At 37.9% G+C, this 14,031-nt stretch overlaps 1 protein-coding gene across 1 annotated transcript in view; it reads right to left on the bottom strand.

Annotated features, from left to right (window-relative positions):
• The window catches only part of Nup43 (nucleoporin 43), a 120,183-nt gene extending 106,385 nt beyond the window's left edge, over nucleotides 1-13,798 (bottom strand). Inside the window, exon 1 of the mRNA XM_090409374.1 lies at nucleotides 13,413-13,798. Within this exon, the coding sequence (XP_090265500.1) occupies nucleotides 13,413-13,538 (126 nt within the window). The 5' untranslated portion in view covers nucleotides 13,539-13,798. The remainder of the gene's footprint in view (nucleotides 1-13,412) is intronic.
• Between the last annotated feature and the right edge of the window lie 233 nt (nucleotides 13,799-14,031).

Genomic DNA, 14,031 nt, shown 5'->3' with positions numbered 1-14,031 from the left:
TACACCATGATGCTTTTTGATTTTGCTAAGTCTTTACACAACACAGCATGGAAGACTGTTGCATAAACTAAAGAATATGAGATTGGATTATAAAATATTGGCTGACTGACATATATAAAAAGTGGAATATGGAGGATGTGAGTCTACAAGATTTAAGATAACCAGTGGTATACCACAAGGATCGGTCCTTGGTTCATTGTTCTTCTGTGACATCAATGACATTGGGAAGGATTTGAGAGGCAACATACAGCTATTTGCTGATGAGGCAAAGATAGGCAGGATTGCAGCTGATATGCAGTACTTGCAGAATGATCTGAGTAGGCTGGAACTGTGGACATGGGAAAATGAATGTCAGTAAATGTAATATCATACATTTTGGCATGATTAGATACCCAATGTCATATTATATTGATGGGATTATGCTAGAAGAAACTGATCAGGCTAGGGATCTTTTAGTGTTAGCCGACAGCAAGTTCAGGGCCATGTAACAAAGATTACAAATACAACTAAAAAGATAATTGAAATGATGAAACAAACTTTCACATGTAAAGATAAAGTCATTTTGCTTCTTTACAAGGCCTTCATAATACCTCGCTTGGACAACTGTGAAGTGGTCTGGTCTCCTGGTTTCCATGGTAATTCTAATACAGTGAAGAGAGAGTACAAAGGAGAATATTAAGAACAATATCAAGATTGTAGAATACTGATTATGACGACGGATTGATAATTTGTACACTGCAGACACTAGCAAACAGGAAAAAGCAGGGTAATATGATTGAAACTCACAAACTTATGACATGGTCATACAGGATATCAGAAGATGGAATTTTTCATTTTATGGAGGGTGGGGAAAGGACAAGAGGACACCCTTGGAAGATGAGAATGAATGCTCAAGAAGGGTGTGAAAGCTAGATTTTTCCTTGAGTTAAACAAGGGGAATGATACACCATGATGCTTTTGGATTTTGCCAAGTCTTTACACAATACAGCATGGAAGACTGCTGCATAAACTAAAGAAAATGAGGTTGGATTATAAAATATTGGCTGACTGACATATATCAAAAAGTGGAATATGGGGGATGTGAGTCTACAATAAACTGAATTTATTATAGTCTAACCAAGTGGAAAAACTTCCAACATCTTTCTCTAAATCCAGAGTAATTTAATAATAAGGTGAGACACCTTTTGGCAACTCGTATAGGTAAATATGACTTCTCCATTGCTTCCACCTTAGTATCACCACCTCTGGGTCTGGCTCCCACCGACGAGACCTCAATAAAGGTCGAAACCAGTCTCGGGTATGGCCCTTCCCTTAATGCATAGCATTATATACATGTCTGCAAGGAGATATGCTTTGCATTATGGGAGATACTAAGACAAGTAGTGATGAGAACTTGGACCACCTTTACCACGAGTTGCCTCAGTCCTGAAGATCCTTTGGCCGCAAACTTTGTTTGCTTACACTTGGATAAAGGATTAAACTAATTTATTAATGGTATTGATCAGGATATGTACTAATCTGAAAATATTTATACATTTTTTTTTTTTTACAAATAGCACTTTTTTGAATAAATTAGGATTAAAAGCTTTCAGCACAGACTTACATCGATAAATCTTACACTAAATGGCATCTCCAATGGTCACTAAAACAATTTTTTTTATAATTAAAAAAAAAAGTAAATAGATACGTGCAGAGACAAAGTTTAAAATATATGTTTTCCACGAATAGCCTTGAAATATGGAAAACTGGCTTTTATGAACTAATCACCAATTCTTAACCAGTTTTATTTATGGGCTGTCATGTTAATACCTAGTGGCATATTTTCCATACTGCTTGTAAAGTTTCTATGATGGTGGTTGAAATAATTCATCATGTAGCAAGTTTTTTACTTGATAAGAAATTGTTTTCTTTTTAAAGCTATTTACAAGCATGAGCAATCTAAACTTTGTACATTAAACATCCTCATAAGTAGGCTACTTGTATCTATATACAGGTAGCCTCTATAAGGCTTGTTGACTTCACATCAAATTGTCTCAGTATCCCATACTGCACAGCACCCCATCCTACTCCATTCTGATGTATAAATGACTTGCTATAATCCTGATTGGAATATTTCAATAATATGATAAGACAATATTTTTCAACTCATATGTGGAAAATGTCTCCTACATTGATTTGGATCTCAGTATCGACATGAGTCTAGCTTCTACTGATGAGATCTGAATAAGTCAATATTGGCCCAGGTAGTTCCTTTCCATAATGCATGGTAACATACAAGTTCAAAAAAGGGGTATGCTGTGTCAATATTCGATAAGGAAGCAATGTGAAGTCAACAGACTCTATATACAAGTATCCTAGTTGTGAAGATTCTTCAAGTGCAAACTTTTGTTTGTTCATTGAGTATAAAAATTAAAACAAGTATTTTTAGTCAAATATAATTTAAATTCTTCTTCTAATAAGAAACTTGTAACATAAAAATTATAACCTGGTTGGCTGAGCGGATAGTGTGCCAGCTCTCCAACTAACAAGTGGATTCAAATCCTACAGAGCATGGACATTTGTGAATATCTCTAGGTGAGAGATAAGACCACCACTCTACTTATTGGAAAACTAGAGCAGGGTTTTTAGATTAGTACTGTGGTAAGTTACGAGTTACATAATGTACTATAGGTTTTTTTTATTTTTGTTTTTGTTTTTTATTTTATGTTGGGCCCATATACAGGAGGTTGGCTGGTCAACCTATAGTACATTAGTACCGTATATGGGTGGTGGGTTGCGAAAGGAGAAACTTATTTACATTTGATTTGAACGCCTGTATGTTGTATTCCTTGGGAAATACATCTGGGAGAAGACTGTTCCACAGTACTGCAGTAGCAGGGATGAATGAGGAAAAGAAACTTGTTCTGTGGGTTTCGAGATGCACTGTGAAAGGATGTTGGGTGGCAGCTGTATGTGTTCCAATGGGTTTAGTACAGGGTGGGGGAATTATTGATGCTGTTTCGGATGAACATTTCCCATGGAAATATTTATAGAATATACAGATTGCAGAGACCAAGTGTCTATGTGAAAGTGGGAGGAGTGAGCTGGTGAGGAATGGGTCATTTATTAGTCTAATTGCTTTCCTCTGTATTGAGTCAAGCATTTTGAGGGAGCTTTTTGGAGCCCCACTCCAGATGTGAGAGCAGTATTCGAGAGCTGGACGGATTTGTGATGTATAGTGTTAACAGCTGTTTAGAGATGAAGTAGCATCTTGAGCGAAAGAGAAAACCTAGTTTTTTTGGAAGCTGAGGATGCAGTGGCTGTGATGTGTTTATGCCAGGAGAGGCTTGATGTCAAGGTAATTCCGAGAAGAGAAATTTCATCTTGTCTGAGAATTTGAGTGTTATCAAAAACAATGCTGGGGGAAAATGGTTCTTTTTTGTGAGAAATAAGACAGAACTGGGTTTTACTAGCGTCGACGTTTGACGAGGTTATCTGAGCCCCACTGGCGGATAGCTTGGAGGTCAGAATTAAGGACAATGGTGGTCGATGTTCTGTGGGTTGAGGCGAGTTGTGTAGTGTAGGGTTTGTCAAATGAAAGGGAGGAATATGATGTGCTGTCATCTGCAAAACTGTGTATTGGGTTAGAGGTCAACTGAAGTAGGCCATTGATATATAGAAGAAAGAGGGTCGGTGAGAGAACTGAACCTTTGGGACCCCAGCATTAGTTGAATGGTGAGAGGATAGGGAGCCGTCTACCATCACACATAGTGTGCATCCAGACAGGAAGCTGGCAATCCATCTGCAGAAGTCCTGAGGGTCCAAATGATGGGAGTTTGCTTATTAAGCCTTTGTGCCAGACTCGGTCAAAGGCTTTGGAGATATCAAGTGCAACTACTTGGGAATCACCAAATTTCTCCATGGCGTTTGTCCAGTGATGGGTGATGTATGAGAGTAGATCTCCTGTTGACGGAATCCGTACTGATGGTCGCTTAATAGCCAGGTACCTTCAAGGTAGATCAGGAGTTCAGAGTCGATGATTTTCTCCATTACTTTAGATAGGACTGAAGTCAGTGAGATAGGGCGGTAGTTAGATCGCAGTGATTTGTCACCCTTTTTAGGAATGGGTTGAATATAGGCCAGTGTCCAGGTTTTGGGATATACCAGTGGAGTAAGAGAGTGTGTACAGGTGAAATAGGAAAGGAGTCAGTTCTGATGCACAGACCTTCAGGATAATTGGAGGAATGCCGTCAGGGCCAGGAGACTTTTTTGTGTCTAATTTAGATGACAGGTTTGTGATGTCTTTTTGGCAAAAAGATACAGGGGGCATTGAATGTTGGAATGACTGGAGGGCATTTGCCATTGTCAATTATGTGTGCATTGGAGGCAGAGTGTGATGCCAGGAAATTAGCTTTTTCTATATGAGTGATGTTGCTACTGAAGCATCTGGGTATGATAGAGGTGGGAACAGCATAGGGTAAAATTTTCGGCCAATTGCCTTGGCAAGAGACCAAAAGGCACAGCTGCTGTTTGGACAGGCTGCAAGCTTCCTGCTTTTCACCTGTTCAAATTCTGTTTTGGAAGTATTGATAATTTTTGGAAGTATTTTCTTGCATTTGTTTCGGGCTTCAGTTTAGGCATTGAATGAGGATGGGGGTTCTTGATTTCAGCCAGTTGTGGTATGCCCGATTTTTCATTTGTACAGCCCTGGCACATTTTTTGGAGAACCAGGGTTTAGTTAAGGGATGGCAGGTCTGAGTAGTGTGGGAAATATATGTTTTAATGGCAGTGAGGATCACTTTGATGATGCGTTCAGTGCATATGTTTGGACTGGAAGACTGGAAACAATAGTCTAACCATGGGAATGAAGCATAGTAGTCTCAAAGACTGTCCCATTTGGCACTGTTATAATGCCAAACTACCCTTGTGTAGGAGTGACTGTGTAAGGGTTGTTGCATGGGGGAGGAGATGAGCACTAAGTTGTGGTCAGAATTGCCAAGGGGGTTCACTACATTCACTGCATATTTCAAGGGGTCATTAGTAAGGAAGAGATCTAGGGTATTTGGCAAGTGGTTTGGGTTATCTGGTATTCTGGTCAGTTTTTGAACAATTTGTGTGAGGTCATTAGCGACTGCAAATGTTTCAGGATCTCTGCCTGCAGGATCTGTATAACTGGAAGAGGAAAGCCAATTGCTGTTATGGAAGTTGAAATCACCCAGGAGAATGATTTTGCTGTTAGGAGGGTGGGACTGGAGGAAATCAACTTTTAAGGAGAGGAAATGAAAGAGCTCAGAGTGATTGGTGGTATTAGGGGAGCGATAGAGAGACAGCAGATGAATTTGACTGAGTGGGGGAGGGATATCTTCAGCCAAAGAAGGTCGAAGTCATCATCATCATCATCATCATCAAATTCCTGCCATGTACCCTCAAGGGGTGTACAGGATATGACAGTACTACATGAAAAAATTACATCATTACTAACTTCCTATCTACAATTTTCCTCCAAATCAGTCTGTTACTTGTCAAGACTCCAACATTATCAGATCTTATATTTCTATCGTCTAAGGCACTTTGTACCGTATCAATCCACCTATATCTTGGTCTTCCTCTGGGTCGTTTTCCTGCCAACCTGGCAGAGAACACTTGTTTTGCTAATCTTTCCTCTCCCATTCTATTTAAGTGACCATACCATCTGAGATTAGCTCTGCTAACACATTCCTGGATGCTGACAATGTCAAGTTCTTTCCTAATATCCTCATTTTTAATATGATATTGCCATTGATGCCATCTGTTCACGCCTCTAATCTTTCTCAGGACTCTCATATCTGCGGTCTCTAGTCTTTGGTCAAGTGTTTTACTTCTGACCCAGCTCTCAGATCCATAAGTTAAAATTGGTTTGAACACAGTCTTGTATACAGCTAATTTAGTGTTCCGACTAATTTCTTTCTTATTCCATATGAATTTATTCAATTGACTTCCCACGATACCAGCTTTGCTGATTCTGTTGTCTATTTCTATATTTAGTTTACCATCTTCAGCAAAAATTGTGCCCAAGTAGCTGAAATGTTTTACTTGTTCCACAGGTTCTCCATTCACAACACAGTTGACATTTTCAATGATTCTGCCTATTTTCATTGTCTTTGTCTTTTTATTGCTGACCTTCATACCATATCTATTACAACAGCTATTCAATTTAGTCAGAGAATCTTGCAGACTTGTAGCGGATTTATTTAGAAGTATAATATCATCCGCATAAAGCAAAGAGATGACATTAACATCTCCAATTTTGATATCAGGTTTAATACCACATTCCTTCATAATGTGATCCATATAGATAATGAATAACACAGGGGATAATGTACATCCTTGTCTCACACCAGATTTAACATTAAACCATCTTCCTGTACTTCCTTCAATTCTAACTGCTGACTTACAACTCAAATAAAGACTAAGTATTGCTTGATATAATGCCCCATTGACACCATATAACTGCAGCGTACTGAATAGCTTCTCTCTTGGCACCTTGTCATATGCCTTTTCCAAATCGACAAAACTTAAATACAGATCTTTGTTATATTCCCATGCTTTCTCGACTATTTGTCGTAAAGTGAAGATCTGATCCTGACAGCCTCTATTTGGCCTGAATCCAGCTTGTTCTTCACCAAGCTTTTCTTCCACAATTCTTCTCAACCGTTTCTCAAGTATACTTGCATAGATCTTGCCAGGAACACTCAGTAGGGAAATACCTCTGTAATTCTCACATTCGGTTTTATTTCCCTTTTTATATATGGGTACTATGAGAGCTCTACTCCAATCATCGGGAATTCGTCCCTCTGTCCAGGCTTTCTGAACTATGCAGTGCAGCCACTGTAAGACTTTTATACCACCATACTTCAGCATTTCTGGTCGAATATCATCTACTCCTGCTGCGTTTCCACATTTCAAGCCTTTGATGGCTTTTTCTACTTCAAGTATGGATATGTATTCCTGACTGCATGCCTGGTCAGTGTTTTTTATCACTGTGCTGTCATCACTGCTTGTTTCAGTTAGCAGTTTTTCAAAGTAATTACTCCATACTTCAAGGATATCTTTTTCTCCTGTTTTCATTTCACCTTTATCATCTCTAATTCCTTTTACACCACTCTTTCCTCCATTCCTAAGCTTCTTCAACAACCTCCAGAATATTTTGCCACCTTCTTGATATTTATTTTCTATATTCTTGCCAAAGTCCTCCCATGACTTTTGTTTAGCTAGTTTTACACACTGTTTAGCTTTCTTACATTTGTCTCTGTATTCTGTAAGAGTAAAAGCTGACTTATTTGCCAGGAACTTTTGATATGCTTTCTTCTTTTCCTTCACTGCCTCTTTAACTTCCTGTGTCCACCAGGGAGTTCTGATTTTTTTATCTTTGCACACAACCTCACCACATGCCTCTCTGGCAGAATCAATCAATGTTTCCTTCAGAGTTTGCCACTGAATCTCCAAGGTTTGATTCCTGTTCTCAAACTCTTTCATTTTCTTTTCAATAATATTTCTGTATTTTAGTCTACAGTTTACATCTGAGAGCTGCTCAAATGTAAGAGAAGTCGGGCGATTCTAAGTTAGTTGCTCTCTGACAGGGTATGTCAGAGCGGATATATGCACAGACGCCACCCTTAGGTCGAAAGGAGTTAAATAGTGTATAGTTAGGAAGGTTGAGATGAATAGTGCTGGGGAAAGGTGAGATTTGAGTTTCTGTTAAAAGGAGTAGGTGGGGTTTGGTGGACTGCAGATGGTGGTGGATGCTATTAAGGTTGGAGTTGAAGACACGGATGTTGGTGAAGTAGATATGCAAGGTTCTGTGAGGCATGGATTTGACCCCAAAGGGTCTTGCATGTTTCCTATGCAGTGCCTGCATACTGGTGTCCTTGGTGGCTGCTAGTGGAGTCACTTGGTTTTTGTATTAGTTTGGATTGTTTGTAGTCTATCACCCAACTGTTGTCTCCATTTTGGCATTTTTCTTCTAGTCTTCAGAGTTGGCATCTTTGTTCTCTCTGGGCAAAGGTTATAAATTTGGTTGTGTTTATTGGTGAGTCGCAGGTCACTTTCACGAGACATGGAAAGTTCGGTCCATCCTTTCTTTTGTTAATGGGTCCAATATGATGGCATTTCACAATATTTCTGGGATCGAAATTGCATTCTCCTGCAAGTTTGCCGACGTCTTCTTTTAAGGATTTACCGTTTTCCATCGGAAAGTTCAGGATAACAGCATTGAGTTTCCTATTTTCGGCCTTGAGTGACTCGTGTACCGATGATGTGATTAGTTCACGAAGTTCGTTAGCAGGCACACGGGCGCTGGCCGTTGAGCGTCTCGAGCTTAGTTTCCAACTTTCCGATTTTAGAGGAGAAGGTATCGATCATGGTATTGAGCTGTTGCTCAAGGTTATTGACTCTTTTGCCTAGGTTTAGTATTTGTTTTACGGATGGAGGCACGTCGTACAGAAGTAGGGATGGTTTAGATCGGCAAAAAGCTTGTACGCCAATTCATTTATTGTCGCGCAGGAAATATGTACCAGTTGCAACAGAAATTGCACAATACCTTTTTTTCCTTTCTCTGACTTCGGTTTCACAGCTGCGGCACTTCGTAATGTCGTTCGGTTTGTTGGTAATCGGCGACGGTACACTGACGGAACTCGAGGTAATCTTCCGTTGTTGGCCTTTGTTGCCGCCATCTTTATTTCGCACGGTAGGCATAGCGCTTTCACGTGGCTGTTTTTTAGTTGCAAAATATAGCAGATTTAATGGACTATGGGTACTTACGAGTTGTACTGAAGTAATCGGCTGCTTAGTACCTTCTGTTACTTTTCCGTTTGCTGCTTATTTTGCACAAAAAACAATTACAATTACGATAAAATGTTGGAGCACAAGTTTAACATTACTTATTCGCAGGGGGAAACTATATATTACCTGAAGTTAGCAGCATTTTATGAATAAATGGGATTTGTATAAAAACAAAGTACAAAAGGTATAACCAGTAATGACATAAAACATTTCTATTACCTTTTAAATTAATTTAATAAGTTAATCTTAAATAGCCACACTGACTATTAACGAATTTATATAGGAAGTGTGGCAGAGTCAGATGGTTTATCTGATAGCCATGATTATGTGTGTGAATGTGCTAAAAGCAGGATGAAAAGGTGAATGAAGAGATCAGGAGGTTAGAGAGTTGGCTAGTGCAAGGAGTTTGATAGTATACCTGTGATAGAAGGCAGCAAGAGAATGGAAGAGACAGGGAAAGACAGGAAATTGGAAAAAGTCTAGTGTAGAAGCAAGGGATAGAGAGACAAGAGGACAGAGGGAAAGTAGGGGAGAAAAAAAGATTGGAAGTAGTGAATATTCTGAATCTGTTCAGAATATCATGTATGGAGATTCAGTGATTTCTGGTGTGCAGAGTAGTGACAGAGGAGTTCTTGCAGGTCAGAATCACAAAGAGTGTAGCACTGACAATGAAATAAGATGAACATGTAGAGGAAATAATACTAATGGTCGGTACAAATGATCTGAGAGGTGGCCAGAATCATGGAGAGAGAGATTTGAGATTGATGTTAGGGATAGTACAGGAGAAATGTGTCAGAAGATGAATTTAACCACTGGTTAAATTCAGCTGGGAGCTCTCCAGGGCCTGGCCCCGGAACTTTTTTATGCACAGGACCCAGAACATTTTTCTGTTTTGTGACTTTTCTCTCTTTACGGTAATTATGCCTATATATTATTCAACAATTGTTTACAGTTTTGAATGTGTATATAAAGTCAATATCAACAGTCGCCTGATTACGAAAGTGTGATGAAAGGGATGGGGAGGTTTGGAGCTCCTGTAAAGCATTATTTTGCAGTGATTGACAAGCAAACATTATTGCAATGCAGTGTAGCAGAATTTTGACAAACTCATAGTGATATTTTGTCTTTTCTGGTTGGCAATAGTCAGTAACCAACAATAGAATAGCAGATTAGTAGTTGTTTATCAGAGCTCATTGTTGTGAGAAGCACAAAGAAAATCATGTAATATTTTTGTGTTTATATAGGCCTACTATTTCAACTATGGACAAGTATATTGATATCTTCTTTAAACAGAAAAATAGTTCAGATGACAGTGATATAATACAAATCGAGTTTCTAATGGTAGTTTGCGTGTAGTTTCTGAAGAGAAAGAAGTCTGTAACAAATCCACAGAAATACAGGAATCCCATCAGTTGCAATGCAATAATATTAATACGGTGAATGAAAGGAAAGATCTGCCAACTTAATTTACTAATATGAGTAAATGCATATGTTTGTCTAACTTTATCTTTAAAAAGTACAGTATTATTTTACATTTTACAGCATATTCATTGAAATATCAATAAGACAATAACTGTTCAATGTTTCTACAGTCTAAATAAGTCAAATTAGAAATTTAGTAAGGAATTTGAGTTATTTCATTATTATTGTATTTCCATTTTTTTTTTCTTTTCTGCATTTATGTAACAAACTAAATAGGCCTACCGTTTTTTCATTGCTCATATAACCTAATGTTATCTTAATTTTAATTATCTTTTAATATGTTAGAAGTATTATATTGATTTGTAATTTTGTATTCGCATCTATCTGTAGAGCCTGTGTAGCTCAGTGGATGTGGTGTTTGCACACCAAGGCACTTGACCTCACCAAGGAAGACTTGGTTACTCAGGTACAGGTCAAAAAAAGGCTAGAAGAAATTTTTCTAGCCTTTTTTTGACCGGTACCTGAGTTAGTCTATCTCTGGCATGGGCAAGTGGGTTTTTTCTCCCGGAAACTCGGATTTTTCATCCCATAAACTCAAGAAAATCGACCGTAGAACCCACATTATTTCAGACATTAAATACAAGTGTTAGGGACCATGAGATGGTGGCACTTGTTGAGCATCTCTCTTCACTGCGTGCCGCTTAATTAGTGATAGCTTTGGGCCAGCTATCTCTGATTGGGTACCAGTGGAGATTGAACTGCCCACTCAATCTCCAAAAGTTAGATAAGGCTAAAAACGGCCTCACCTACTCCCTATATACAGGAATAAAAAGGCATTAGCTGATTTATTTTATTTTATTTAATTTTTTATCTATCTGTATTAGTATTTAATGTTTCTGGTGGTGTGAAAGAGAAGGCCTGATGGCTTTTATTCCACCAGAGAATAAGTAAATAAAATTTTAAAAAAATAAAAATGTTGCAACAATCTAGCAATAGTCTCACATTTATGATCCTCACTTTAAGAACCCCCAAGAGCATATTCGTTTAGAATTTAATCACTGGTTGCCTTCGATAATGCAGAATGGAGGAGAAGAGTGGTCATAATGAATGAGATGGTATAGAATGTGTAGGAAGAGGTCTGGAATATGTGGATGAGTAGAGTATATTTGAGGATAGAAGAAAGATGTATGCAAGAGATGGATTACATGTGAATACAGAAGAATGTAGGCATTTGGAGAGATTGATGTTTTCTGGGCAAGTATGTTAAGGCAGGAAAAATAGAAGTGCAAGGGTGGAACAGAGCAGGGATGGTGAAATGAGAGGGTGTACACTATTGCAGAACCTAGATGGAGTATGCAAGGAGTAATAATAGCAATATGAATACCAGCAATGCACATCTGTATAGAGATGCTAGGAGCATCAGGAGTAAAGGGAATGGGTTTGTAGCATTGATGGACTCAGTCTCTCCAAACATTGTTGGTATCAATGAAACTTGATTAACAGGGATAGAAAGTGAAAGCTATAGCATATTTCAACAGGATAAGGAAGGTAAATGTGGTCATGGAGTGCTACTCACGATAAAAGATAAATTGTGCCTTCTCAGGGTAGAGGATCACACTGGAAATAACACTAATAGCCTTGAGAGTATATGATGTGCAATAGACATATGCAAGATAAGATATTTAATGAAACCAGGGAATACAAATGATGATGATGAGCAGGGAATGTTTAGGAAAATTAGCCTGGCAAGTGCAAAGCAAGTGATCGTTATGGAGAACTTCAACTATAGCAATATAAACTGGGCAGAGGAGGCAGCATGCAGTACTAATGATCGTTATGGAGAACTTCAACTATAGCAATATAAACTGGGCAGAGGAGGCAGCGTGCAGTACTAAGGGAACTGAATTTTTGAATTCCTTAAGGCACAACAGTCTTAGGCAGCATGGATTGAACAAAAGGATCAAGAGTTTTCGATTTAGTCAGAGCATATTGTAACTGAGATGTCATACTTTGCCCCAGTTGGTAAGAGTGACCATATAGTAGCATGGAGTAGAAGAATGGAGGATGAACAGGCATTATTCACTATCACAGACTTAGAGACCAGCTTGTAGCAGTACAGTGGATGAAAGAATCTGAAGGGAAAAGAGGTAAGTAATGTATGGAAGATACTTAAGAAAAAATTGTTGGTGAAAATGGCAGATCATATACTTTGAGTGAAAAAAAAAATCAGCAATCTGGAATAGAAATTCAGATGGAAAAAAAAAAAAAATTGGAAAACAAAGACAGAGAGAGATAGAGAACAATTGCATAAGGAATATAAGACTCAAGGCTGGGAAAATAAATGGTACAGTAAAGAGAGAAAAATCAGAATACATGAGGAGACTAGTTCTATAATTCAAGGATTTTTTTTTCTTTTTTTTTTTTTGCTATATGGTGAAGGGGAGGAAAAATGACAGAGAAAAAAATGGATGGAGATGGGACTCTGGTGACCAATGTAGAGACATAGTTGAGATATTTAATGCTCACTTTATTAGAGCATTTAATTGTGGTAAAGTAGGCTTTATTCCTAAAGGGCTATGGAGTGGTGAAGTGAATGAAAAAAATTTAGTGACCTCCCCCTCCAACCCCCCAGCTATGCCTCTGCCTCCTGCGATGAGTCTTTAGACACCATGGAGGTCAGGTGTTAATGAGTTATTAAAAATTATACCAAGCATGATTTCTAATACTGGATGAACACAAATTGATACAAACAATTCCAAATCTGACTTTCACACAATAATGTGATTTTTTTTTAAATTCAATTTCTGTTCTATAATGACCAACAAGCATATTAATATAAGAGGATTTGTTTTTAATCCATAATTTTTGATACAATTCTGCTCGGCTGATACCATGCTAAACTACTAATCATTATTTTTTCCTGAAAGACGCGGTTATATTGGCACTGCTCAACTTGATGTTAACAGGAAGCTTTCAGGTGAGCAAGAAATTAATCTGCTCTACAGGTAAAGGCATTCACAACTTAACATGAAGATGGGCACTAGTTAAAAAGTGACAACAAAGACCATATTACTTTAAATCCGATGTGGAACGTAATATCAAGGGAAAATTGGCACACAACAGCGATTTTCTTTTATTTCGGTAAAACAAATGGCATTGAGATTTAATTTAACATTAGTAAGAAATCATACCAGATCATCCCAGCTGCCAGTAAAAAGCATCTCATCTCCACCATTCTGAAGCGAGTCTTTTACGCCTGAACACCAACGAACTTTATTTATCTTTTTCTGCACATACTGAACCATTAAATCCATCATCTTCCACGTGACTATAAAATATGTTATCAGACAAAATATAACTTTTGCTCCCTTTTCGTTAACACTCAGCCTACCTTACATCAGCAAATACTTCGGTACAATTACCTTCACTTTCAAAACACAGCGCTACTTCAAGCACCACCTTATAAAATTACCACAAATCAAGTAACTACATATAATCTGTAATAAAAACCGAAAGTTAACTAACTTTGATTAAATTTAAATTTAGTTTGAATTTTGATTTAAATCTAGTACATTTTTATGCACCGGATTTCAATTATTATCTAGAATTACATTTTCTGGCGTTTTATTTATAAGCCTTTTAAAAGGCGCTATTCAATGAAAAGAGGACTGTGACTATAAAATGTTTTTTTTTTATTTAATATTTTTTATATAATTAGTTTTTGACATGAGACTGATTCACTAACCGATCCAGGGGTCTACGGAAAGGCGTTTGATATTAACTGTATTAAGAAAGAACCACTTGTCCTTC

The sequence above is a fragment of the Typopeltis vanoorti genome, chromosome 19 (assembly GCF_054136105.1).
Source record: "Typopeltis vanoorti isolate ZY-2024b chromosome 19, IOZ_Tvanoo_1.0, whole genome shotgun sequence".
In the NCBI taxonomy this organism is placed as follows: Eukaryota; Metazoa; Arthropoda; class Arachnida; order Uropygi; family Thelyphonidae; genus Typopeltis; species Typopeltis vanoorti.
Note: the sequence above shows the minus strand (reverse complement) of the source record. Positions and strands in the feature narration are given on the sequence as shown.